This window comes from Hemicordylus capensis, chromosome 1, assembly GCF_027244095.1.
Source record: "Hemicordylus capensis ecotype Gifberg chromosome 1, rHemCap1.1.pri, whole genome shotgun sequence".
NCBI classification, from domain to species: domain Eukaryota; kingdom Metazoa; phylum Chordata; class Lepidosauria; order Squamata; family Cordylidae; genus Hemicordylus; species Hemicordylus capensis.
The window spans coordinates 227,991,352-228,014,893 of NC_069657.1; the positions used below are offsets into that span (position 1 = coordinate 227,991,352).

At 43.8% G+C, this 23,542-nt stretch overlaps 1 protein-coding gene across 2 annotated transcripts in view; it reads right to left on the reverse strand.

Annotated features, from left to right (window-relative positions):
- Window positions 1-23,542, reverse strand: part of COL6A2 (collagen type VI alpha 2 chain) — an 87,754-nt gene that overhangs the window by 43,029 nt on the left and 21,183 nt on the right. For both annotated transcript variants that reach the window (XM_053285178.1, XM_053285179.1), the window contains exons 8-17: window positions 22,723-22,749; window positions 20,040-20,066; window positions 19,906-19,950; window positions 19,157-19,210; window positions 17,215-17,277; window positions 17,051-17,113; window positions 13,955-14,044; window positions 8,785-8,847; window positions 3,289-3,351; window positions 1,470-1,532 (exon numbers count right to left, since the gene is read on the reverse strand). In XM_053285178.1, the coding sequence (XP_053141153.1) occupies window positions 1,470-1,532; window positions 3,289-3,351; window positions 8,785-8,847; window positions 13,955-14,044; window positions 17,051-17,113; window positions 17,215-17,277; window positions 19,157-19,210; window positions 19,906-19,950; window positions 20,040-20,066; window positions 22,723-22,749 (558 nt within the window). The remainder of the gene's footprint in view (window positions 1-1,469; window positions 1,533-3,288; window positions 3,352-8,784; window positions 8,848-13,954; window positions 14,045-17,050; window positions 17,114-17,214; window positions 17,278-19,156; window positions 19,211-19,905; window positions 19,951-20,039; window positions 20,067-22,722; window positions 22,750-23,542) is intronic.

Below are 23,542 nucleotides of genomic sequence, written 5' to 3' on the forward strand. Positions count from 1 at the left end.
TAAGAGCCTCTCTAGACAATGCTTGATGTCCGACAGAGGACCAACAGAAGACCAACAAAGGACCAACAGAGTCACACTTCCTCTGTCAATTCCCAAGTAGAGATCATCCATCAGGTCGACCAAGGCAGTCTCCACCCCATAGCCCACCTGAAAGCCAGTTTGAAATGGGTCTAGATAATCAGTTTCCTCCAAGACCATCTGGAGCTGAGAGGCCACCACCCTCTCAATTATCTTACCCAGTCATGGGAGGTTGGAAACAGGCCTATAGTTGCTCAACTCTGAGGGATCTAATGCAGGCTTCTTTAGAATGGGTTTAATAATAAGAGGGCATCCTGCCCTCCCTCAGGGAAGCATTTATGATTTCTACCAGGCCTCCTACAACGGCCTCCCTGCTACACAGAACAAGTCATGTTGGACAAGGGTCAAGAGAAGAAGTGGTAGGCCTCACTGCTCCAAGCAGCTTGTCCACATCCTCAGGAGTCATAAACTGAAACCGATCCAGTTGAACCACATAAGAGGAGTTGCTGGACACCTCCAATTCAGACACTCCAGTAATTGTGGAGTCTCCATCTAAGTCGCCCCGAATACGAGAGAGTTATGAGCCGCTGAACTCATTTATTTACGGTCAATGACCAAATAAACACTAGAGCAAAGAGCAATACAGTACAATACAATAACATAAGTAAAAATTTAAAAACCAGTTTGCAGACACCTTATTTTACATGCCTCCGAACAAAAACAAGCAATCCTATGAGTAACCTCTTCATGCCTATCTCCTAAAAAATAAACAATAAAATGTTCCTCAGACCAATCCAAATGTTTCTTTTGATAGGGCGCGATCTGAATGGAATGGGCAATATTATAGAACGAGCAATTAAACAAAGTATGTGTTAATGTTTCCACCTCAGCAGCTCCACATGGGCTTCACAAGGAGATCCCTCGAAATCTGCCCTCCAACACAGCTGAAGGGAGGACATTAAAACGATCCTGAGAGAAGACCCTTCTCAGCCTGGATGTAGGCAAATGTGTAAGGTACGCAGCTGGCCTCGGGTAATTTGAAAAGCTGAGATAATTATATCTGGAAGCAATCAGACTAAGGTCACTCTGCTTTTCTATGTCTCTTACCCTCTGTGTAATGATCTTTTTTGCTTGATCATAATTTAATGGTCATATATATTGCACTGAGAGGCCATAATTACCCAGAATGTCATGTATATTCCTCCTCCATGTGGAGTAGAAATCATCCACCAAAGTTAGTGAGCCTAACCCTTGGGGACAGCTAGTAGATTTATGAGAATGTTATTCTCATTGGGAATAATGAGAGCAGTGTTGCAATTCTTATGAGCCACAGTGGCTCCTAAGTGTTTGCAAGCAGTGTTCATGGGCTTTCCTTATTCCTGGAGTCCTAGATCTCTTGCTAGCAGCCAGGGAGGGAATGCATGTTGAAGTTGTGCATGGATGAAACTTACCGGGTTGCCTGGTTCACCCACACCACCCTGAGGACCTCGTGGACCAGGCAATCCTCGATCTCCCTGTGAAAGGTACAAATGAGAAAAAGAGTGAGAATCGTCTATGGTCTTCTCAGAAATTTTGAGTTAACAGGAACCTAGCTAGAAAGTGTTACCCATCTGAAGCCATTAGATGTAATTATTCATCACCACCCCTTCTAATAACAAACTCACATGGTTGAGTGCCTGTCAGAAAAGGAAGTGAAACAGGGCCACCTAAAGATAATCAATGCTTTCTACATGCTCAAGGGTTTCCCTAGGTATGCAGAAGTTACCTTAAAATGGGGGGAGGGGAGCCCTGTTAGCTTCGAAACCTATGGAATATTGAGGGCTCTTGAGTGGGATGTCAGTCAGTTTGCTTTAAAAAAGAAAGAAAGAAAGAAAGAAAGAAAGAAAGAAAGAAAAGGAGGGCAGTAGGAAGAAGGAATTGGGAGCCCAAGCCCCTATGAGATTACAGTAGGGGCTCCAATCCTGGAGGGGAATTTGAATTATCCTGACCAGGGTTTGGAGAATGAGAAAATTCCCCTCAGACTAAACAGGAATGTTTCAAGAGGAAGCAAAAAGACCACCATCAGTTTCTCCCTTTTTTGTTCCCCAGACTCACCCATCCCCATACAGAAATAAAGTTAGGATTTATGTATATGTACATGGTCTTTGTTCTTGCCATTGATGTCTGCCATCAGTGCATATGTTTAGGACAGAGTTTAGAATGTTTGTGTCAATCTGCAGTTCTGTGGGCTGATTGGACAGTTTATATTTCTTACTAGACACTTGAGATGGCTATTGTTTTGTTAGGAAGATCTTTTCCCTCAGCGTAGGACTTTTGTTTAGGATTTGGTACGAGTTAAATAATAAACCTTAGTAACTTAGTTCAATAAACATAACAAGCCTCCGTTTCCATTCTGTCACACAAATAAAACATTCAGGTTTGTGGCTGGCAGCTAGTCCCAAACAGGGGTGTGCATGGAACTGGTACAGGTGGTTTGGTTTGAATTCAAACCCAATTGCCGATCCACGAGCCAGTTCGATCATGTTTTAAGGGCAGTCCAGCTGGTGGGGGAGGGGAGCGGTGAGAGGGCACCTTAGTGGCTTAATTGTTGTCAGCAGCGGTAACAGGGTGGTGGCAGCTCCTCTAAGCCCCACCTGCGCTCCCCTCCAGCAACATGGGTTGCCACTGGCCTGGTTCCAGCCTCGGGGGATGCATGGAGGTCATTTGCGTGACCACACAATTTTGGTCCATTTCTACTGGATGCCTCTATACTGCCTCTGATGATTGTCAAGCAGACTGGACTTTCAAGTGGACATCTGATGCTGAGACTCCATGATGATCATATGCAGTCCAGGCCATGTAGGCAACTTCCTAGTCATTCTCTTAGAGGGCACTTTTGCCTTCATTTTGTTTCATTGGTGGAAGCAACAACATAGGAAACAAGCCTCATGTCAGGGTAACCTTTGTGACAAGAGGAAATGTCCAAAGGATAACAGGGCCTTTTGCTGGAAACTTCTAGCCTGGGCAGAATACAGGGGAATTTGCAGACTTCCTCCTTCTGCACTCTAATTGGTAAATAAGTGGCAGCTAAACTGAGCTTCAACAGCCAGAGGGATCAATTTTCAGCATCATTTTGAGCCCTGCTTTGCTGGTTCAGACTTTGAGGATAGTCTTGCAGTTTCATCCATTTTAGCACACACTGCTAGTGAAGTTATCAATGAATCTTGCTATCTGCTCTTGAGAGAACAAATGCAGAGAGAGGCTATTGGCTGCAATTCTGTTGTTTCTTACCCTTCCTCCTTTTTCTCCAACTTCTCCTAGCAGCCCTCTTGGGCCCTCAAGACCAGGATCTCCCTGTAAGTAAAGAAACAGACATTAAAGAAAGAAAAGCCCCTTTTCCGTTCTTTGGAACAGGAGTGTATGAGAAGCCCTTTATTAAAGAAATCAGCTTCAGCATCCTTCCGAGTCCCCCTTGCTCCTACTCCATGCTGTAACAAACACTTCCTAGTGGGTATGTACGAATCAAATTACATGATTCAATTCAAAGTCAACATGAATTGCAGAACCATTGAATTGATTTTTCAAGAACAGCCGGCTTGGCTATCTGTCTTGACGAATCACCCTCAAATCACCTGAATCAAGTTGGGTGATTTGAATGCCATTTTGAGGCCTGCTTTGCTGGAAAAATGGGCCTCAAAATGGTGCTTTTTCCTGAGGAGAGCTGGTCTACCAATTGGGGGTCTGTGGGTAGACCAGTCCTCCGAGGTGGAGCAGACACACTAGCTGGTCTGCTGATTGTAATTGGTGGGTAGACCAGCCCTCTGCTCTGGACTTAGCATGTCGGTGAGCCAGTCCTCCAAGGCAGGAGACGCACTAAGTTTGGAGTGGAGAGCTGGTCTACCCACTGACCCCATTTGGTAGATCAGTTCTCTCTGGAAAAATGGACCTAAATAGCACCGATTTTCTGGGGAGAGTTGGTCTACCAATTGGGGTCAGCTAGTAGACCACCTCTCTACTCCAGACTTAGCACATCAGCCTGCCTCAGGGGATTGGTCTACCTGCTGCCCCCAATTGGTAGACCAGCTCTCCCCCGAAAAAACCCACCATTTTGAGGTCTGTTTTCCCAGTAACACAGGCATCAAAAGGGGATTTGAATCACCTGAATCGATTTGGGTCGAATTCAGAGTAATTCGCTTTGTCTCAAAATCAGGACCTTTATTGTGAGGGCAATTTGATTTGAGGTAGAATCTTCGAATTGCCGCCAATTTGACCTGAATCAATTTGACCTTGAATCACATTGCACACCCCTACGTCCTAGTAGCTGTTCCCTTTAACTAAGCCTTCCCCCTGCTTACTGAGTTATTGTTCCTGTCTGTTGCCCCTCACCTCTGCTGTTTAGATCCACATACATTGATACAAGCCATGAACATCTGGGGTTGGTGGACAAGCGATTGAGCCAATATTACCTGTTGTGTTTTACTTTCTATTTACATACTTTGCATTTATATATTTTGCTGCCACCGCCCCCCTCCCCAAGAAAAAAAGTCCTGTGGACTCCCATGGTTTAGGCTATTGTGACTAAAACAAATCCCTGCAGCTTGAAACCCTGTCTACAAGGACAGACTGTCTCCATTATTGTTAATGACTTTCATACTTTTACCTGAGTTTTTCAGGATGTCTTAAAGCTATAGTTAGTGAATCCAGTTTAGCTATCTAGGTTGTTTTCTGTTCCTCAAACATAAAGATTAGTGAAGGAATTTAAAATCTACATAAAAGGGGTTAATTATATCAGTGGAGAATTATATCAGAGAGGGAGGTTCTATGTGACCCTGTGTTTTCTATTAAGAGAGGATTAGAAAGCTGACATATTTCTCTAAGTTATGATTTCTGTTTAGTTATAAGAAATTTCAGGATAAAAAAGCATAGATGCAGAGTTAGGTTGCTTTCAGAACCGTACCCGACTCTCTAGGCAGGTTGTAAATATGATACTAAAGCTCCAAGAAATTATTTTTCATGTAAAGTCCTTCTAATCAATTCAATGTTGATCTCTTATGCTTTGTCTGTGTTCTGTGGTCAATATATGCTGTACTAGAAACTATATAAATAAACTACCCTATTGAACATGAGCTCATGATGTATTTTCTGGATAGGAGGTTTCATACTCCTTGGCTAGCTGAACAGCATGAGGGCGATCTAAATGCTAAAGATAATAAAGCTCCTGTTTGGGGCAACTCACACTGGAGAGACCAGGAGCGGAGCCAGGCTGCCGGCGGCCAGTGTGCGGTAGCAGCGGTGGCCCCCTGGCCCCGCCCCCCGCATCTGACGTCAGATGTGCTTGGTTAGCCGTGCCCCTGCATCTGACATTAGACACGGGGGTGTGGTCTCGCAGGCAAAGAGAAGGAAGATTTCAGTAGAAAAAAATCAGAGTGGAGGGAGAGGGGTTGTTCGGGAAGCTATGCTTGCCAGTCACACCCATCTGCTCAATTATAGCTACATCCCTGCCCAGTGAAAAGCACCACGCCGATCTTGTGTTCCCTAACTTCCCTTTGGGCATTCAAGCACACCAGCTGCTCGTTGAATTTGCAGCCTGGTCCAGAAAAGTTCTCAGAGGCTCACTTTTTCGCTGGCGCTTCTTCACAGTCGTGCCAAGCTCACAACAAGGTTCCCCATTTCTTCTTCTGGTCTCTCTGCTCCCACCTCCCCAACTACGCCAGGAGCCAGAAGGGGAAATATCACGTGGGAAATCAGCTGTAATCGGCTTTGAGACCAATTTAAAGAGCAAAGTCACCGCCGCTGCTTGAGTGCAGTAACCCTCCCTCAGAGAGAGCACCTGGTGCGTGTGCCTGCCTGTATCTGTGTATGGAGAACTGAAACTAAGCGTGTTTACAGGGAAAGTCCCAGTGTTGACTTTCAGTGAGACTCAGTTGCAAGTAGCTTTTGAAAGGCTGTGATTATTTCCTAAGGCTTCTTGCAAGGTCAGATTGTATTTGTGGGCAGGGTAATGGAAACACTAGTGGAGGGTCGGATCCATCGGTACTACCTTCTCTTCCACCAGCTCCATAGAAATGAACTTTACAGTGGGTTGGGGGTTCAGCATATTAGGGCTTGCTCTGCCTGCCGGCCGCTTACTACACTTCCACCATGAAGCCCTTTTTCCTTCTGCTCCGCTGAGGTTTTGTTGCTCAGACCATGTGTCTTTCATCAGGCAAAGCGTGTGGCCCCTAACTTCTCAATCTGGGTTTGAACACGACTGGCGTGGGAAAGAGAGTACCTGACCCCACGTGCACAACAACAAAGTATAAGAACAGGTTGTGTGTTTTCACCTGCCTCCCCTCCCCACATTTCTAAACTGCAGAATGAGACCCAAGCCTGCCCCTATAATGTGTATGTGAGAGCAGGGGCTGGTGTTGAAAATGAAGCGATAGAGCATATTTGTGCTCTCTCCTTTGCTTTCTGCCTCATGGTTTTTTTTTCTTGTTTTCACTCTTTAATGTCTCCCCCATTCTTTCGTGTGTAATTATTTAAACGGGAGATCAATGGCAGCTTTATGCTAATATTGCAGAACAAAGCGCGCGGGGGCGGGGGAGGGAGGCGAGGAAGGGTGAGGAGGTCAGCTTGGAAGGTGAACAGAAGAAGCAGTAGCAGTGGGGTGGGGGAGGCAGATGGAAGATTCTCGCGGGCAGACACAACACTCTCTAGTTTCTGCAAACACAAAGGGCTCTCTTCCAAGGCCCTGCTCAGCCCGGGTCAAATACTCACAGGCAATGCAGCCATTGTTTCCGCTGAGCAAGGAACAAGAGCAGTGAAGCAATGATCAAGCTCCTCCATCTGAAGCAGCCAGCCAGTCAATTGTGTGGGAAGCTGCTACTACAGCAAGCAGCCTTTAATGGAGAGTCATGCCCCTGCGTCTGACGTCAGACACAGGGGGCATGTCTGGGGCTGCTCTCACGGCTCCTGATTGGTGGACGGCCTGGGTTCTTTGAACCCTTTCGCCCAATGGTGGCTCTGCCCCTGGGAGAGACACAATGCTGGGCTGAACTGCGACAGTTGCTCTTCTGCTGTACATAAATACACATACAAACATATGTGTGTGCGCGCACACACCCACACAGGAGAACCTCCATGTTTTCATATATCCACAGTTGGGTAATGGATACCCGACCACGGTATAGAGGGGGGAAGGCACAAAAGGGTTATACTCACGTATCCGTGCATTGGGGGGTGGGCGGAAATGACCTCAGAAGTCATTTCTGGCCACCATTTTGAGTTCAGGACAATTGCTCTGCTTGTTTGTTAAGGCAAAAAACCTTGCGATTTTTGGCAGAATTTCAGCGACCTTTTGACTTGTGGTTGGTATCCTTATACTCCTGAAGGATAGTGGAGCATGGTAGGGAACTTTATTCGGTCTGTTTTCTCATGTTGGGGGCAATTTTGGGGTGATTTTTAAAATAGTCCCCAATTTACATTGACTTTAATGCCCCGTTATCCATGGATTAACTATCTGCACCCCCCGCACCCCACCCCCATGGAATGGAACCCCCGCAAAGAACAGGGTTCTCCTGTATACAACTAGTGAAAAAGAAAAAAAAAGTAAAAAGTAAAGTTGGTGTCAAAGGGCTATGGGATAATTATTATTACTGCAGTTGTTCATCTTAACTTTACATAATAATGCTTCTGCCATCCCATTTTCCTAGCTATAGTTTTTCTGGCGATGCAATAATTAACTACAAATTTTGAGATAGGAATGACAATACTTTGTATTGTTTTTGCTGCAATAGGGTAATATGGCTACCCCTTGGAAGTAGCTACTCCATTTTATGCTTCTTTGACAAAGATTATTTTCCTGGAACAATATCATGTTGTACGGATAAGAGTGCTATTGATACCACCAACAGACTAAGGGTTGTGAGAGTATAGCTTATTATTATTAGCAGGAGTCTCCTCATAACTGTGCGAAGAGGCACCTTTTAAAGTGGTGAATCTCTTACATTTAACAGGGGGAGAGCAAGAGCCCCTATTCCAACCACAAAACATTTTTTCAGTGGCTGTTGCTGGTGTCTACCTTGTGTTTCTTCTTAAATTGAAAGTCTTTTGGGGACAGAAAATCATCCTCTCATATCCTCTCATTTGTTGGAAGTGGTAATCCCTGCTAACCTGGCAGAGAGGCACCTCTTTATTTAGCAGGGGGAGAGTAACTGGCCCTATCCACCCCCAGCACAATATTCTAGTGACTGTTGCTGGTGTCTATCTTATGTTTCTTTTAGATTGTGAGCCCTTTGGGGACAGGGATCCATCTTATGTATTTAGTATTTCTCTGTACAAACTGCCCTGAGCCATTTTTGGAAGGGCGGTATAGAAATTGAATTAATTAAAATAATAATAATAATAATAATATCTGTAATAGTTGTAATAATGATATCATTAACTGATATATACTTATTTCTCTTATGTTATTTTAACTCTGTAAGCCACTTTAGGAGCTTCACTGGGAAATGGGGTTTAAAAAATTCCCAATATTAATTGGACAGTGAGAAGCGGGGCGGGGGGAGTCTAGATTTTTAATTGCTTAGATGCCTTTTGAGATACATGATTGTAACTGTATGAATCTTTGACAAGAGGGTACAGCCTTTTCCAGCCAAAGTGCATTCATTCTCTCATGTACATTGTTTCATGTACTTGTGATCTTTATCACTGGAATCCAAGTGTTCCGAGAGATCATTTCTATTTCTCAGTCCAGCTGATGGGCTGGCACCTCGTTCTGTTGCTTTGGAAACCCGCTTAACTTACCTTCTCCCCCTTGGATCCAGGAGTTCCAGCACCCCCTTTAGTTCCAGGATCACCACGACGACCCTTGGGGAAAATACAGAAACAATCAAAGCAAAACACTGATACTGGTTTATTGATCAGGTGTTACATTTACTGCCGTACCCTCTAGGGATGTGCACAGAACTGGCTGGCCTGATTCGGTCTGAGTCCAAACCGGATTCAAACCCGACCGGGCCAGTTTGGTCTGGCACCCCATCAACCTCCCCATTTGGTTTGGGGGAGGGGGGGTTAGGGTGTTCGGTCCGGGGTCCGAACCACAGGGGGTGGTTCAGTTCAACCACGAACTGTTGAACTGAACTGGTTCAACGTCGAGCCAATTTGTACATCCCTAGTACCCTCATCTCCTCCAGCCGAGAATTCTTTTCTGTTGGCTGTTTCTATTTGTTTGATTCTACAAAATAATGCATACAGTAGGTAGGTAGAGATGATAGCTGACATCCAGACTAAGGTATTTGTGAGTAATCCCATTGAAATTTCAATGGGACAAGTTAATTTTCCATTAATTTCAATGGGACAAGTAGTCATGATTAACTTGTTCCATTAATTTTAGTGGGATCACTCGTGAGTAATTTAGTCCAGATGTCAGCCAATATCTTTAATTGTACGGATTTATTGATGTTAAAATAGTCAACCCATATTTATGCACTCTTACATTAGAAACATTGCATTGCTCTTTAACAAACTCCCATGCTGCACAAAGGATTATTTTTGTACTGTTGCTCCCTCACTGTTAGTAATGCCACTGAATTCATGTGTGTATGAGAAATAGAGAAATAGTAACTCCTGATACAAATTTGCCTAGCTTAGCTTATAATGCTTGGTTGCATGCTGAACCAAACCTCCTCCTTTCCCATCCCATCCAGGCTTGGATTATGATCTGAGCTAAAGAAGAGCTCCACAACCAGACCCTGCCTCTACTACTTACTGGTCTGGTGGTAAAGGTAACTCTAACAACAGCAGTAGTTGAGAGGGAAGTCTGGAGGCTTGAAACGTTTCCTTCTCTCCTCCTTCCTTCATGGCACCTGGAATGTTAATATCTCAGGTATCAGAAACCTTGGGAGATGTAATTTTAGAAAATAGCATCTCTGGGAGTCCCTGTTGCCTGGGATGCTAATGCTCTATATACCAAGAAGGAAGGTTGCAGACAACCTTTTAGCATTATATCTGATGTTTCTGTTTTTCTTGGCTGTGCCCAATCTATGGAATTCGTTGCCTCCAGTTATGTGTATGTATTCATTGCCTCCAGTAGGGATGTGTGAGTTGGCTTGCATTCAGCCAATCCAATCCTTCCCCTTCACAAGTATTCCGCCCTCCCGCTCCCTGAGCTGGCCTGTGGGCTGGCTCGATGGCCGAACAGGACTGGACCTGGTTTGGCAAAGCCTGAGCTGGGTTGGCTTGAATCTGGTGAAGATTCGAGCTGAACTGGCAAAACTGTTTCTGTGCACATCCCTAGCCTCCAGTTATTTCAGTCCCTTCCAACTCTTTCAAAAATGCCTCAAGTTATACTGTATGTAGCCCCTCACTTGGCCTTTCCTAATTTCCTGAGTTTTGAACTTGGTATCTTCCTTCCTTCATTGTCTTTTCTTCTCTCCTCCTCCCTTTTCCTCACCTGTCTGTTTATTTAGATTGTATGCCTGCACGCATTGCTAATTTTATGTCTATACAACAAATTGTTCTCAGGTGCTTAAACAATAAACACATTCAGGACAAACAGGAGGCCTTTCAGGCCTGCAGAATCCACCCAACACCACGGTTGCTGTAGCTACTGACTCATATACTGTGCAGTGAGCTTTCTGTTTAAACATGTTCCCATGTTAACCATAGAAAGAAAGAAAGAAAAAATTCCCAAACTAGTTTGGGGTCTCATGTCCACCCCGAGAAACTCTTTAAAATCACACTGATTTCAATGGGGAGGGGATTTAAAATATGTCTAATGGTGCAGCGGGGAAATGACTTGACTAGCAAGCCAGAGGTTGCCAGTTTGAATCCCCGCTGACATGTTTCCTAGACTATGGGAAACACCTATATCGGGCAGCAGTGATATATGAAGCTACTGAAAGGCATCATCTCCTACTGCATGGGAGGAGGGAATGGTAAACCCCTCCTGTATTCTACCAAAGACAACCACAGGGCTCTGTGGTCACCAGGAGTCAACACCGACTTGATGGCATACTTTACTTTTTATTTTTATTTTGTACTGGGGTATTTTCAGTCACACAATTAGTAGGTAGTGGGGAAAAATAATTGTTTTAACTTTTATAGTTTTCAAGAAAATATACTTTAAAGTTAGCCTAGCAACAGTGGAGACTGAAAATGCACCTCATTGGTGTTGGGAGATTCATCCAACTTTGCTACCAAGTAAGGCTTTTAGTGAGTGAGGTGGTGGCAGTTCTGATTTGGGGGGATACTGGAGTCGGGTTGAGGAATCTCTCTCTACCACCATCTCTAGTAAACCTGGGAGTGGGATTGGCGTGTGGGGGAAGCAGAAGGCAAGCTACAGGCAGCATCTTCACAAGGGGCTGCTTACTGCATTTAGTTATACTGAAAGACCAAGGAAGCTGTGTTTCTTGAGTCTCTCCCATGTTCCTAAAGGGAGAAGACCCTGAGCTGGGAGGGCCAAGAAGGTGAAGACAGGAGCAGAGCAGGAAGGGGATGGCTAACAAGTGTGTGGAGAGTAAAGTGACCTCTTTTTTGGTGGTGGTGGGGAACCCGAATGGTGTTTCAGCTTAGGGTTGCCAACATTCCGTTGCCTGAATAAGGGAAACAAGTCGGGAGCCATCCATACAAACCAAGTGCCAATTCTGAGAGAGAGAGAGAGAGAGAGAGAGAGAGTGCAGAACTGACAATAGTATGTCATTCTAGCATATATAAATATGAGAATATATGCTCCAAAATAGTATTATTTTCCTAATTTTGAACATCTTTTTTCTGTATTTAGTTCACTACTTCATCCCTCCCCTCAAAAGACCTCTATGGCTTTTGATCTGATGCCATTTTCTTTTCCCTTCCATTTCTCAGAGTTCTCCTTTAGTATTCCTTCCTTCTTTAAACAATCTGTTTCAGCCCCTGTCCTTCCTTCTCTTCTGTGTATTCTTAATCTTCTGTTGAAATTTGGGAGCTTCCTTTGGAATTCAGGTCAGGTGTTACACCTCTTTTGAAAAAGTCTCCCTTCCACCAGCATCAGTCAGAGACAAGGTGGGGCCGGAAGAGGAAAGGCAGTGAGCGGAGTTTCTGTTAGCCCAGGAGAGCAGCAGGAAAAGCGGATCCTTTTAACCTTTCCATGGTTCTCACTGTGTAGCTAAGGAGCAGCCTGCCCAGCAGAGTGCAGAACTGCTTTGGGGTGGTGCATGCTGCTCATCTGCTGCCGGCTTCCCCCGGCTAGCAGCACCACAGCCACTGATACTTGCACAGCTGACTCCCAGGGCTCAGTCAGTGTTGCTGACGCCGTTGCCTCTTGGGCAGGATCCAAGCAGTCCAGACCCCGCCGGCTCCATTGTGCCACTCACAGCCATCCAAATACAGGGGAAAGAGCATCCCGGATGGGACAACTACTTTCCCATGGAATTACGGGACATCTTGGCCAGTCCAGGATAGTTGGCAACCCTAGATCACCTCCAGAGATATCAGGCAGATCTGTGGCATCACTTAGATAAAAGGCAGGGATAAAAGCACCCCACCACCCACCACTCCTGCTAAGAAAGATTCAATCTGCCATGGAATTCCAGCTCTTTAATCCTGGGCGTATGGAAGGAGGGCACTTTGCATTTACAGTAACACAAGAAAGACACTCTGCAGTTAATGGTGGCAGAAAGAAAAAGGCACTCTGCACACATGTTGGCACCATTGTAAAGCCTGCCGTCTTGGAGAAAGAGAGTGTCTCTCAGTTCCCCCACCCAAATCAGAGCTGCAACCTCCTCATTCAGAGGTGCACCTAGGTAATGAGCCTGGACCTAAAGGCCTCTGGAGGCTCACCCACCCACTGCAAGTTAAGCATCATTTTTTAACACATAGATTATTGAGGGCACAAAGCACACCACCCAGGAGAGACTAAGGAGGATTTGGGGCCTCCCAGGGAGTGTGGAGGCCCTGGACTTCGGCCCTGAGTAAGAGCACATCTGTCCTCATTACTTGGTAGTAAAGCTGGATGACCTTACCCACCTTCCCTGTCCCCATCTCCACCCCACTTATGTAGTTTCTCACCTTAACAATTGTAGGGCCTGTTAGTTGGCAGCAAAGAAGAAGGCAGAGAAAACCCAGCAGAACAAGCTGCAGTATGTCTGCCTCAGAGCAGAACAGGAAAGTGATGCCATAATTACATCAGCCAAGGAGGGTGCATTTTCGGTCTCTCCAGGAGTGTAGCTTTCAGCTAACTTTAAAGTACTTTTAAAGGAAAACTATCATAGTTGGAGCAATGATTTTCCCCCTATAGGTATTGTATGAGTAACAGCTGACAACATAATGAATTATGGAATTTAGGAAAAGACCCCACTGAAAGACAGCACATTCTCAGTTTTGGATCACGTTCTTGTCTTTTGTTTGCTTGTATGGTAGCATAAGAAAGTTTTGTACAAATCTCAGTGCAGCTAGCTGAGGCTAGAACAAAATCTCCGCTGGGAGCTGTATCATTATTGGGCCTTGCAGAAGCAATTTGTCTCTATTAACTTCAGTGTTTACTTTTGATTGAGGTGGAGAACAGGTCTCCTCATGCACAAACTTCAACAACACAAACCCAGTGGCTGCAATCTGGTGGGCATCATTGCCCTTGTCAGCTACTGAAGCGGAAGAGTTTCTGGGAACTAGTGGAACACCAATGACTGTGGTCAGCAAGACCTGGAGTCCTAGGGTCAGTGCAGTGCGAAGTCTAGAATGTGGTGCTGCTTAGATGCTGACTCCTTTCCATTCAGCTACTCAGTTGACTGGGTGGCCTTAGGCAATCTGTTGTATCTAGCTACATGTCACCGAATCCATTGTAACCTAGATCTAGGGAATGCAGTGAGGTTCAAAGGGTTAAAAAAGGCCAACCTAGCATACTTTGCATTCTCAATGCAGCCTGTATTGGAATCCTTCCATTAAGACAAATAGTTTAAACCCATGCTGCTACAGCTACAGAAGAAATCATCTACAGTCTTACCGGTTCTCCTTTGGGCCCAGGAGATCCAGGGGTACCTTTGCCTCCCTTGGTACCATGACTGCCAGGAGATCCATTGCTGCCATTTTGTCCCTTTGAAAAACAAAAAGGTCAGAATATACATGAAGATAACAGTTTACAGGGGCAACAAAGGCAGTGTTGCCAGTATTGGGCATACACAGGGTCAAGAGACACATCACCATTGTCCCTAGCATTATACAGTATACTTCTTCACATCTTCCATACCTGCATCAGCCAGCAAACAACTCTTACTACTGCAGAGAATCAGACTTACTTGGTCTGAGTTTATTCCAGGCCTGCAATGCCCTTTTAATTGCTAGAGGATGGCAGGGCTTGTGAACACTCGATAGTCACTGAGCTAATTGGTCATTGGACTCTTGTACTTTTACCCCAACCCAGCACCTTTATATAAATATAAACAGCTGCTTCTTACTTATAAAGAATTATAATTATGATAGTTGAACAGATGATAACTTCTATTCCAACTATAATCATTTTCTAGACAAACTAGTTATATGAAACTTGGCCTGGTTATGGCACATTTATGGGTAGTAATGGGAAAAACTGGAAAAAGTGGAACACCATGATTCATCAAGATATATATTTTCAAAACTTATACTAGAAGTTTCAGCAAATGTGAATGTGGAAGAGAATTTTGGATTTTCCATCACATCAGAGAGAAGAGCTGATATCCTGCCTTAAACTGCACTCAAGGGGTTGTGGCGCCCTCGGCCAATTTTGCTGTGACACCCTCACTTTTAAAATAGTTTATTTCTTTTTAGTTATGATGGAGATATGGGGGCAGAGAGGGAGGTCAGGCAGGCAGAATTTGGGAAGGGGAGGGAATGAGACACTAAATATACTTCCTATCCACATGCTTGGTTATTGCAGTGAAGAGGATTGCTGCACTTGTGGGTGCTTTTTTGTTTGGTTTTTTTGGTGTGTGTGTGTGTGTGTGTGTGTGTGGTTGAATTAGTTCTCAGCTAACAGTAGGAAGAGGAAGAATGGAAGGGGTTTTCCTAGTCCTGAGCATATCCAATAAGCAGGGGGTGTAGCAAGGTTGGAGTGGTCCCAGAGACAAGATTTTAAAATGCCCCCCCCTTCACTGAAGCTCAGCTCATGAAGTAAAGAAATCTTAAATGAGGCTGAATAGTGGTAACAAAAAGCATATATGCTCCCGAAACATTGATGCATTCACTGTTACATTGTCCACTTTATACTGATGAAAGAGATTTATTTTTATCACAGTACCTGAAAGATCTCAAAAGCCACTCAGTGGAGACGATTCTTACATCTTTATTAGAAGATAGGGACCCAACAATATCCCTGGCAGTTGCTAAATTCTGTTACACATTGACCAAACTAAGAGAAGCTAGAGCACAGCAATCGGTTACTGTCAAAGGTTCCTGATTTTATGTATTTGATAACATTTTAGATTTTGTTTCCATTTTTGTTTTCTCTCTTTACTGTGTATATTCTGTGTCTATTGATGTTTGATCTAAGATCGTAAATTAACTAACTAACTAACTAACTAACTAACTAACTATATATATGTGTGTGTGTGTGTGTGTGTGTGTGTGTGTGTGTGTGTGTGTGTGTGTGTATCCCCTACATGCCAGAATAGAACATCATCCTAAATTTTTTTAAAGGTTTTGTAAATTGTGGACGATGCAAGTCATTTAATGGTACTAGAGAAAGACATGCTGTTCTGGTAGCTCCAGGTCTTAACACTCACATCAGTTTTGGAGGATGAATACAACTGAAGGAAGCTGCCTGGGCGGGTACGTGGCTGGGGGAGTCAGTCATGTGACTTGTCTCTGGGGGGCCTCCCCAAGGCAGTGGGCCCCCAGACGACTGTCTCCCCTTGCCCTATTATAGTTACACCCCTGCCAATAAGGCTGTCTCTAAGGGTGTACAAAGCTGTACATAAATGAAGAAAATACTGTTGGGAGTTTGAAATTATTTAGCAAAGTGCTAACAAAGGAAGCTACTGACTCCAGTTACAGAATAGAGTGCAGTTGTTGCAGTTAGCTGAAGAACACACATGGAGATGGTTGTACAATCTAAACTAAATAGGTTTATAGAGATGTTCCCATCTACTTTCCAAGAGGAAAGGAAGAGGTCTGACTCAGCACAGGAAATACCAGAGGAGTCAAGGCAGGCGTCATAGAGTAGAGGCAAGCAGGGACAGGTAAGGAGACCCTCACTAACTACCTCTACTCCCAATGCCCCTAGTGGTCATTAGGATAGTCAGTGCAAAGGTCAATGCACTGGAACTCCAACAAATACAGGGGGTAGAGGTGGGACATCAGAGGTATCTCCTAAAGTCCTGGCTTTTTAATTCAGTTGTTCATTTCCTAAAATAGTTGATTGTAGTGCTGGACAGCAACTGATGGAGAACAATAGCACATCAAAAAAGTTTTATTCATTTGTGCCATAAAGGCTTTATGTTTGTGTGTTCCCATATATGTACACTGCCTCCTGAAGATTTTCTATCCCTAGAAGGAAGCATGTACCTTAAAAATATTTTGTACCATTTGTGTTTATGCAGTTTTACTGTAGTAGGTTTGTTCATGTGTCCAATGTTCTTGACCTGCTCTCTCAACAACCCTGTGAGATCGGCTTGACTGAGAGATAAGTGACTCGGCCAGAGTCACCCAGTGAGTTTCTGAACAGGGATTTGAACTTGGGTCTCCCCAATCCTAGTTCAACACCATTTTAAGGGTTGTATGTATGTGTTTATCATTAATCTGCTTCTAAGGGAATGTCTTCATTCTTGTACTTGCCTCCCTTGTTAACCTGGTACACAATAATACACATGTCCTGATAGTTTCTCTGCAGCAAAATCATGAGGGGCAGAAAGGTGGGGCATTTTCAAATTTTGTCCCCCAGTTCCACTCCAACTTTGCTATGCCCCTGGTCTTAAGGATCTTTTAAAAAGCTGCCAGAGATGGGGAGGCTCTTATTTCCTCAGGGGCTGTATTCCTCTCTCCATGCAGAAGGAGAGACACCTACAGAATATGGCGGCTCACATTTCCCATGGGAGTCAGCAGTTTCAGAAAGCAGAGAGGTACATACCTTGAGTCCTTTCTCTCCAGGGGCCCCTGGTGGTCCACTACGGCCAGGCCGCCCACGATCACCCTGAAACAGAAACAGAGCAACAGTCATAATTCACACCAGCTCTACATGCATGCAGGATACATTGACTGTGCAGTGCTGAAACTTCCAGTGATGGTACAGACCTTTATCCCTGGGTCTCCTGCTGGTCCTTGATCACCAGCACTTCCAAGATAACCGTCAGCACCCTAGGGAGGAATTCAGCAAATAATTGTTTATATGACTAACCATAAGCCACAACTTTCAGAAAACAGGATCACAAGAATGGACCACAAGACACCAGGCAAAATGATGAGACCATCCCATGTTTAAAGTCAACTATACCTTCCCTCCTTGATGGCCACCATTACAGGAGCCTCTTTTCCGTACAGTTCACACTGCCATTCAAATATGATCCAAGAGCTTCCTTGAAATGTGTGGAGGAATGAGGCCAAAATTTCTTGGTTTTTGAAAAATAAACCCTTGAATTGTATATGAATTGGACTGATATTCTCAAACCACTTCTTGTAAATAAACCCTTTTATTAATGTATTGGTATTCTTAAAACTCTCATTATTGTAAATAGGATTTCTGTATTAATATGTTTTCAAAGTTCGTATGCATTGAAATACTGGCAGGGTCAAGAGTTCATGCCTGCTGTTTTTTAGTTTCACTTTGAGGCAGAACTCAGGTTTGTGTTGGTCAAGAAATGGTTAATAGGGTCTGTAAGCTGCCTGCTGTTAATTACAAGTTGTTAAAATCATAAATCTCCCCATGTCTGGCTGGAGATGCCAGCAGAGGCCCTAGTTTGGAATCTAGAGATAGTGAAGCGTGTAAACTGAAACTTCAAGGGCACATCTGGAGAAAGGAGTGAGATAGTTTGCTTATCAACATGTAGAGGAGAAACGCTCCATTGTAATAGAGGAATGTTGTCTAATTGCAATAATTGTAATAATTGTAATATGACGATTAAGTGATGCTGACCAATGAGGATTGTATACACTGAATGTAATTGAGATGGATATAAAGCTGGAAACATGATATAATCCTTTATCTCAGGTTGGGAGCAATTCCACTGAGATCAATTTGCTGGCAAATAAATTCTGCTTTTTCTCAACTGCTGGTGTCAATTCTCGCACTCTGAACCCGGGCTAGGGAATTCTGCTACAACTTTGAGAAAGAACTGTTTGATGGTTTAATTTTGGAGGGATGGGAAATTTTGAAAAATGGAGGGAACATTGTGTTATGCAGACTGGACTCTTTAAAAAGAACTGTTGGGACAATTTGTGTGTACATATAGGAGACTGTTTTAGCAGACATGTAGAGTTGGAGTGTCCTGGAAGAAGTAGCTAGAGATCAGAAGTCTGAAAGCTGAAGGAACTGAGGCCAGTCCAAGTGGAGGAACTGAGGCCAGTCAAAACTGAAGCATTGCTTGCACAGGCCGAGTGATTCAGTACTGTGGCTGTAGCAAGAGCAGAAATCACAGAAGAACCAGGCTGGGCTGAACCCCAGGCCTGTACTGTGACCAGGACAAGAGAAGGAACAAGCCAGAGTTGCTACTAAATGTGTTCATCAAGGCCTCTAAGTTAGGGCCCAGGTTAGTGGGTGCGTTTTGGACCACATTTTGTTTATTCCTTATGCTCTTTTGGTTAATTGTTAAAAAATAAATAAACTTGTGAAGCAACTCTTGATTTAAAATGGAACTATTTGCAAAATAACATTTCTTGTTAATAGAAAAAAACTGTTTATTCTACCCCATGCCTATGGGCCTTACTACTCTACCAAAGTTTGTTTTTGCAACAGAAGTTTGGAAGGCTGTTGTCATAGACTCAACTTAAAGCACAAAAATCTACTTGGTGGCCGTAGTTAAACTGGCAAATTGTCAGGGAGTGTTTCGTGGTAGCACAGCAGGGTGGATCCTCCACACGTGGTGGTAAGCAGTGGAATAGACAGCTATTCTTCTACCAATGTCTCTTGTATTTATTGCTAACCTATTAGATATTATTTTACTTCACTCAGCATGCTCAGGTGAACATTATGCCAAATATTACTGCAAGAAAGTTTATAGCCATGATTAGATATTCCTACCCTGTCACCTGAGTCGCCCTTACAGCCAGGAGGTCCAATACGTCCCAACTTGCCCTGGAAAGATCACATATGAAAAACAGAGAAAAAGACATTCTGAATATATTTTTAAAATGTAATATATATTTAATTTTTCTCATCCAAGATCTAGCCCTATTCAGCAGATAGCAATAGCAATAGCACTTACATTTATATACCGCTCTATAGCCGAAGCTCTCTAAGCGGTTTACAATGATTTAGCATACTGCCCCCCAACATTCTGGGTACTCATTTTACCGACCTCGGAAGGATGGAAGGCTGAGTCAACCTATAGATTACTTCTATATATAGGTTGTTCTAGAAAAATATTTCACTCTAAGCCAACTTACTGCACAGATCACAGATGAGTACACTGGAGCACGAAGCTGAAATTCTGGAGTCAGGTCCACAAAGCTACATATAAGTACCTCTTTACTTAGTGTGGAATGTGGGGCATGGTCCCAAGTGGGTCACCCATTTGGGACCCACTTCCTTTTCTCTGCCATTTGGACTAGTGGGCATCAGCATGAGAATTGGCATGATGTCCATATGCCTTATGGGTGTCAGGGATGCCGATCTTGATCTCTCTCTCTTCCATCTGCCAGTGCCTCAAATTTGATTAAACAATGATTCATCCCTCAAGATTTGGAGAGAAGCATTCTAGATTCCATTTTTCAAAAATGGTCTATCAATATGAGCAAAATGATAAATATTTATTCTTCAAATAACTTTACCTTCTGTCCATCGGTGCCATTCCTTCCAGCCAAACCGCTGCTCCCCTAAAGTAAAGACAGAGAGCATTAGGAACAGCTTCCTCCCTAAAAATTAGAAATGCAATAATGGGTAATATTCAAAGATTAGGCCTTACCTTTCGTCCATCTCCTCCAAACTCTCCCTAAAAAGGGCAAGGGAAAGAAGAAGAGCAATTATGAGTCAGGCCTTCTTGTTCAAGATCAGTCACAATGACAAGGTAGACTATCAGAAAAGGATGTAGCCTCATTTTAACAGTTGATCAATTACTTGGAATATAATGGCATGCATTTTAGATTTCTACATTACTGAAGATTATCCTCAAGCAAAAACCACCGCCTAGAGATGTACATATCAGGTGGTATAGAACAGTGTTTCTCAACCTTTTTGGAGTCAAGGATCGCTAAATTCGTCATGCAGAGTTTCAAGGACAGCTACATTTTTTGTCAGACCAGCAGTTAGCAAAGGGGTTTCAAGTTTATCTATTAGTACAGGCGTTCACAGGTGTTCACCACTCAAATGTCCTGATGGGCCAAAACTGACCGTGACTTGGCTCATGGGGGCCGAGGTCAATTTTTAGGGTGCTGATTATTAAAATAACAATCAATCAATTAAATCAAAGTGAAATTAATGAAAATGAATTTAATCTATATTTAACTTTTGAAGTTCTGGCTCAAAAGGGGGAGGGAGGAAAGGATGAGACATCATGGCTCCCTGGCACCTGAGATTTGTCCAGTCCAGATTTAACATTACCATATTTTAAAAATAGGTTGCAACCTTACACTCCATTCTTCCAATTCTGTCGTTTCTTACTCCTCATCTATCTATTTTGCATATAAACATGCAGGCAGGAACTTGTGTCAAGTTCCTGTATACATAATATCTTGCTTCTTAAATGCATAAAAATAGTAATTTAATATTGCTTTTAAAATAGTACTCTCTCTTACACACACAGTACTCCCCATCCAGCTTTCCTCCTCTCTTCATTTGGTAATCACTGCCCTTGCTCTCCTTAGCAAATGGGACAATGCATGTTTGCTACCATAAAACCAGCTTATCAACTTAATTGGTAGGAAGCTTAAAACATGATATCTCATATCATACTGGAAGTCTGTAACCAAACATCATCCAAAAAACCTTCAAGCAGTACACTCAGAACTAAAACACTCATTACCTTGAAAAGGTAATGTTATGGTAATGAACTTTACACATCAATATGGCATCCACATTAGGAAAGTAAACCACAGGGAAATGGGGTGGGAGATTTAACCCTTCATACCACACATTCATATATATCCAAGTTTTTACAACTGTAATGATTTTTAGGCAGAGGTTTAAGGGGGGGGGAGTACTATGTACTCACACATGAGTGGGAAGACTTTTAGTGGGTCTCTTCTTCATCCTTCTTTCCCTCCTTCTCTCTCCTCTAGTCACCATTTCATACCTTGCCACACCCAGCCCCCACTCCATCCCCTTTCTCGTGATCTCTTTTTTCCACTGGGTTTCTCAGTTCACACACATTGCACTAGTTCTCTCTCCTGCCTGCATGTTTGCTTTTAAAAATCCCAGTTTATGTTAGCTTCATCCTCTTTTTGGTAAGTCAGTAGCTCACCCTAGCCACCCCTTTCTTCATCTCCCTCATCCCCCCCCACATTTTATTTCTCAGTTCACACAGATTGTACTTGTTCTCTCCTGTATGCTTGCTTTTAAAAATCCCATTTTATTTGATCTCCATCCCCTTTTGTTGCGTCAGTACATGATCAGCCCGCCCCTCACCCCCACCCCTTTCATTCTTCTTATCTTTCCCTTCTTTTTTCATTTGATCAGCACTGGTGCTTACTTTTGTTTGTTTTCTTATCTTTTGCCTGCCTGCCTTCCTCTGTTCCTCCTCTGTAGTAGTTCAGAACAGAGTTTATGCATGCAGAAGTTCAGAACAGAGTTTATGCATGCAGCACTCCAGCCAAGCCAAGCACTCCCTCTCACTCGCCCTGCTACCTGCCTCGTGTGTGTTTCACCGGCTGCATACCAGTGACGTCACTCGCTCTCGCTATCTCCTCTCATCAAAGAGACTGGAGAGATTAGCTGGGAGTGAGAAAAGGCTGTCTGGGACTCCGGAGGAAGACAGAGCCCTGCAGTGAAGGCTGCCTGGTTAAAGATTAGCTCTAGGGAGCTAATCTCCAGGGTGTTAAAGGACTGGCATGCTTGAAAAGGAGGGGGTGTTAAAGGACTTGCACGGACCAGCACTCAACCCCCTGGGGACCGACAGCGGTCCGGGGACCGGCGGTTGAGAAACTGTGGTATAGAATATGATAGATGATAGATAGATAGATAGATAGATAGATAGACGCACATTACAACTGAATTTTCACACAAACTCTTTCTTATCTTTATATCCTTTACTTGAGAATAGCTGGATGGGATCAATCAAGTATTAGCCCCACAAAAAACTTACTTCTCAAGAGCATACATGCAGGACTTTCTGCATATACCCTATCTGCTAGACTTCTGGCTTGGAAATCTGAATGTTTTCTGGAAGTGTTAGACATCCCCAAGGTAGAATTGTTTCTAGGTGAATATGTGCACATTGCAATATTAATTATTCTATCTGTTATTAATTTGCCAAACATGAACAAACAAACCTCACACAAACTTATTATTTGATACCCCTATGGTGAAATCACAGAAGATAGATGGTGATCTTTTCCTGGCACAATAAACTTGAAATGAACAAATATATAATGTTTCTAAAACCACAAAATATATCTCCCAGAACTTTCTGGAAGTAGCATAGAATATCCTACCTTTTCTCCTTTTAGACCAGGAACACCCTATGGAAGAAATGAAGATATACATTCTATTAGTAATGCTGTTCGGTGCAACTCCCTTGTAGAGCTCTTTCTTTGTTATAATATCATATTTATTCCAATAAATATGCTTTAAATTAAGCCTATTTAGATAACTTGTTTAAAAACAGTGCTCAGGAAAGGGCCTGAAAGTTAAGTGACTAGTTTAAAGAAAGTTTCCAGCTTTCTGGTTCTTCTGTTTCCTGAGCAAGTATGCACACTGATTGGTTCCTGCAACAAAACATATGTTTGCAAACAAACAGAGATATTGTATTACCCAGCAGCATAATCCAAAATCTCCAAACTATGCAGTCCTACATGCCTTTTTGCACTACAGAATGTATATCTGCCTAGGGTAGCAATTGTGAAATTAAGAATTTACTAGCTGAACCCGCACAGAGAATGTGTGTGCTCTTTGGGGCTGGCGGTTCCCCTCTCCCCACCACCTTCTGCCCCAGTCTCTCCCACCTTCCTTCTGACTTCTGCCCCAGTCTCTTCTGCCCTCCCCACTGCCTTCTGCAACACCACCTCCGCACCGTGGCCATTGCCGGGCTGCTCTCTTTTGTCTCCGTCTGCACTTTCCTTCCCAGCCGGGCACGCCTCCGCCTCCCACCTAGCCAGGCTGCTCTCGGTGGCGCAGCTCTACCACTGCCTGCTCCTCTTCCTGGCGGCCCAGCCACCTCCCTGGGCCGGGCCGCTGCCTTCTCCATTTCTGCCGCCACCTCCCCACTGCGGCCATTGCCGGGCTGCTCCTGGCAGCTCAGCCACCTCCCCAGGC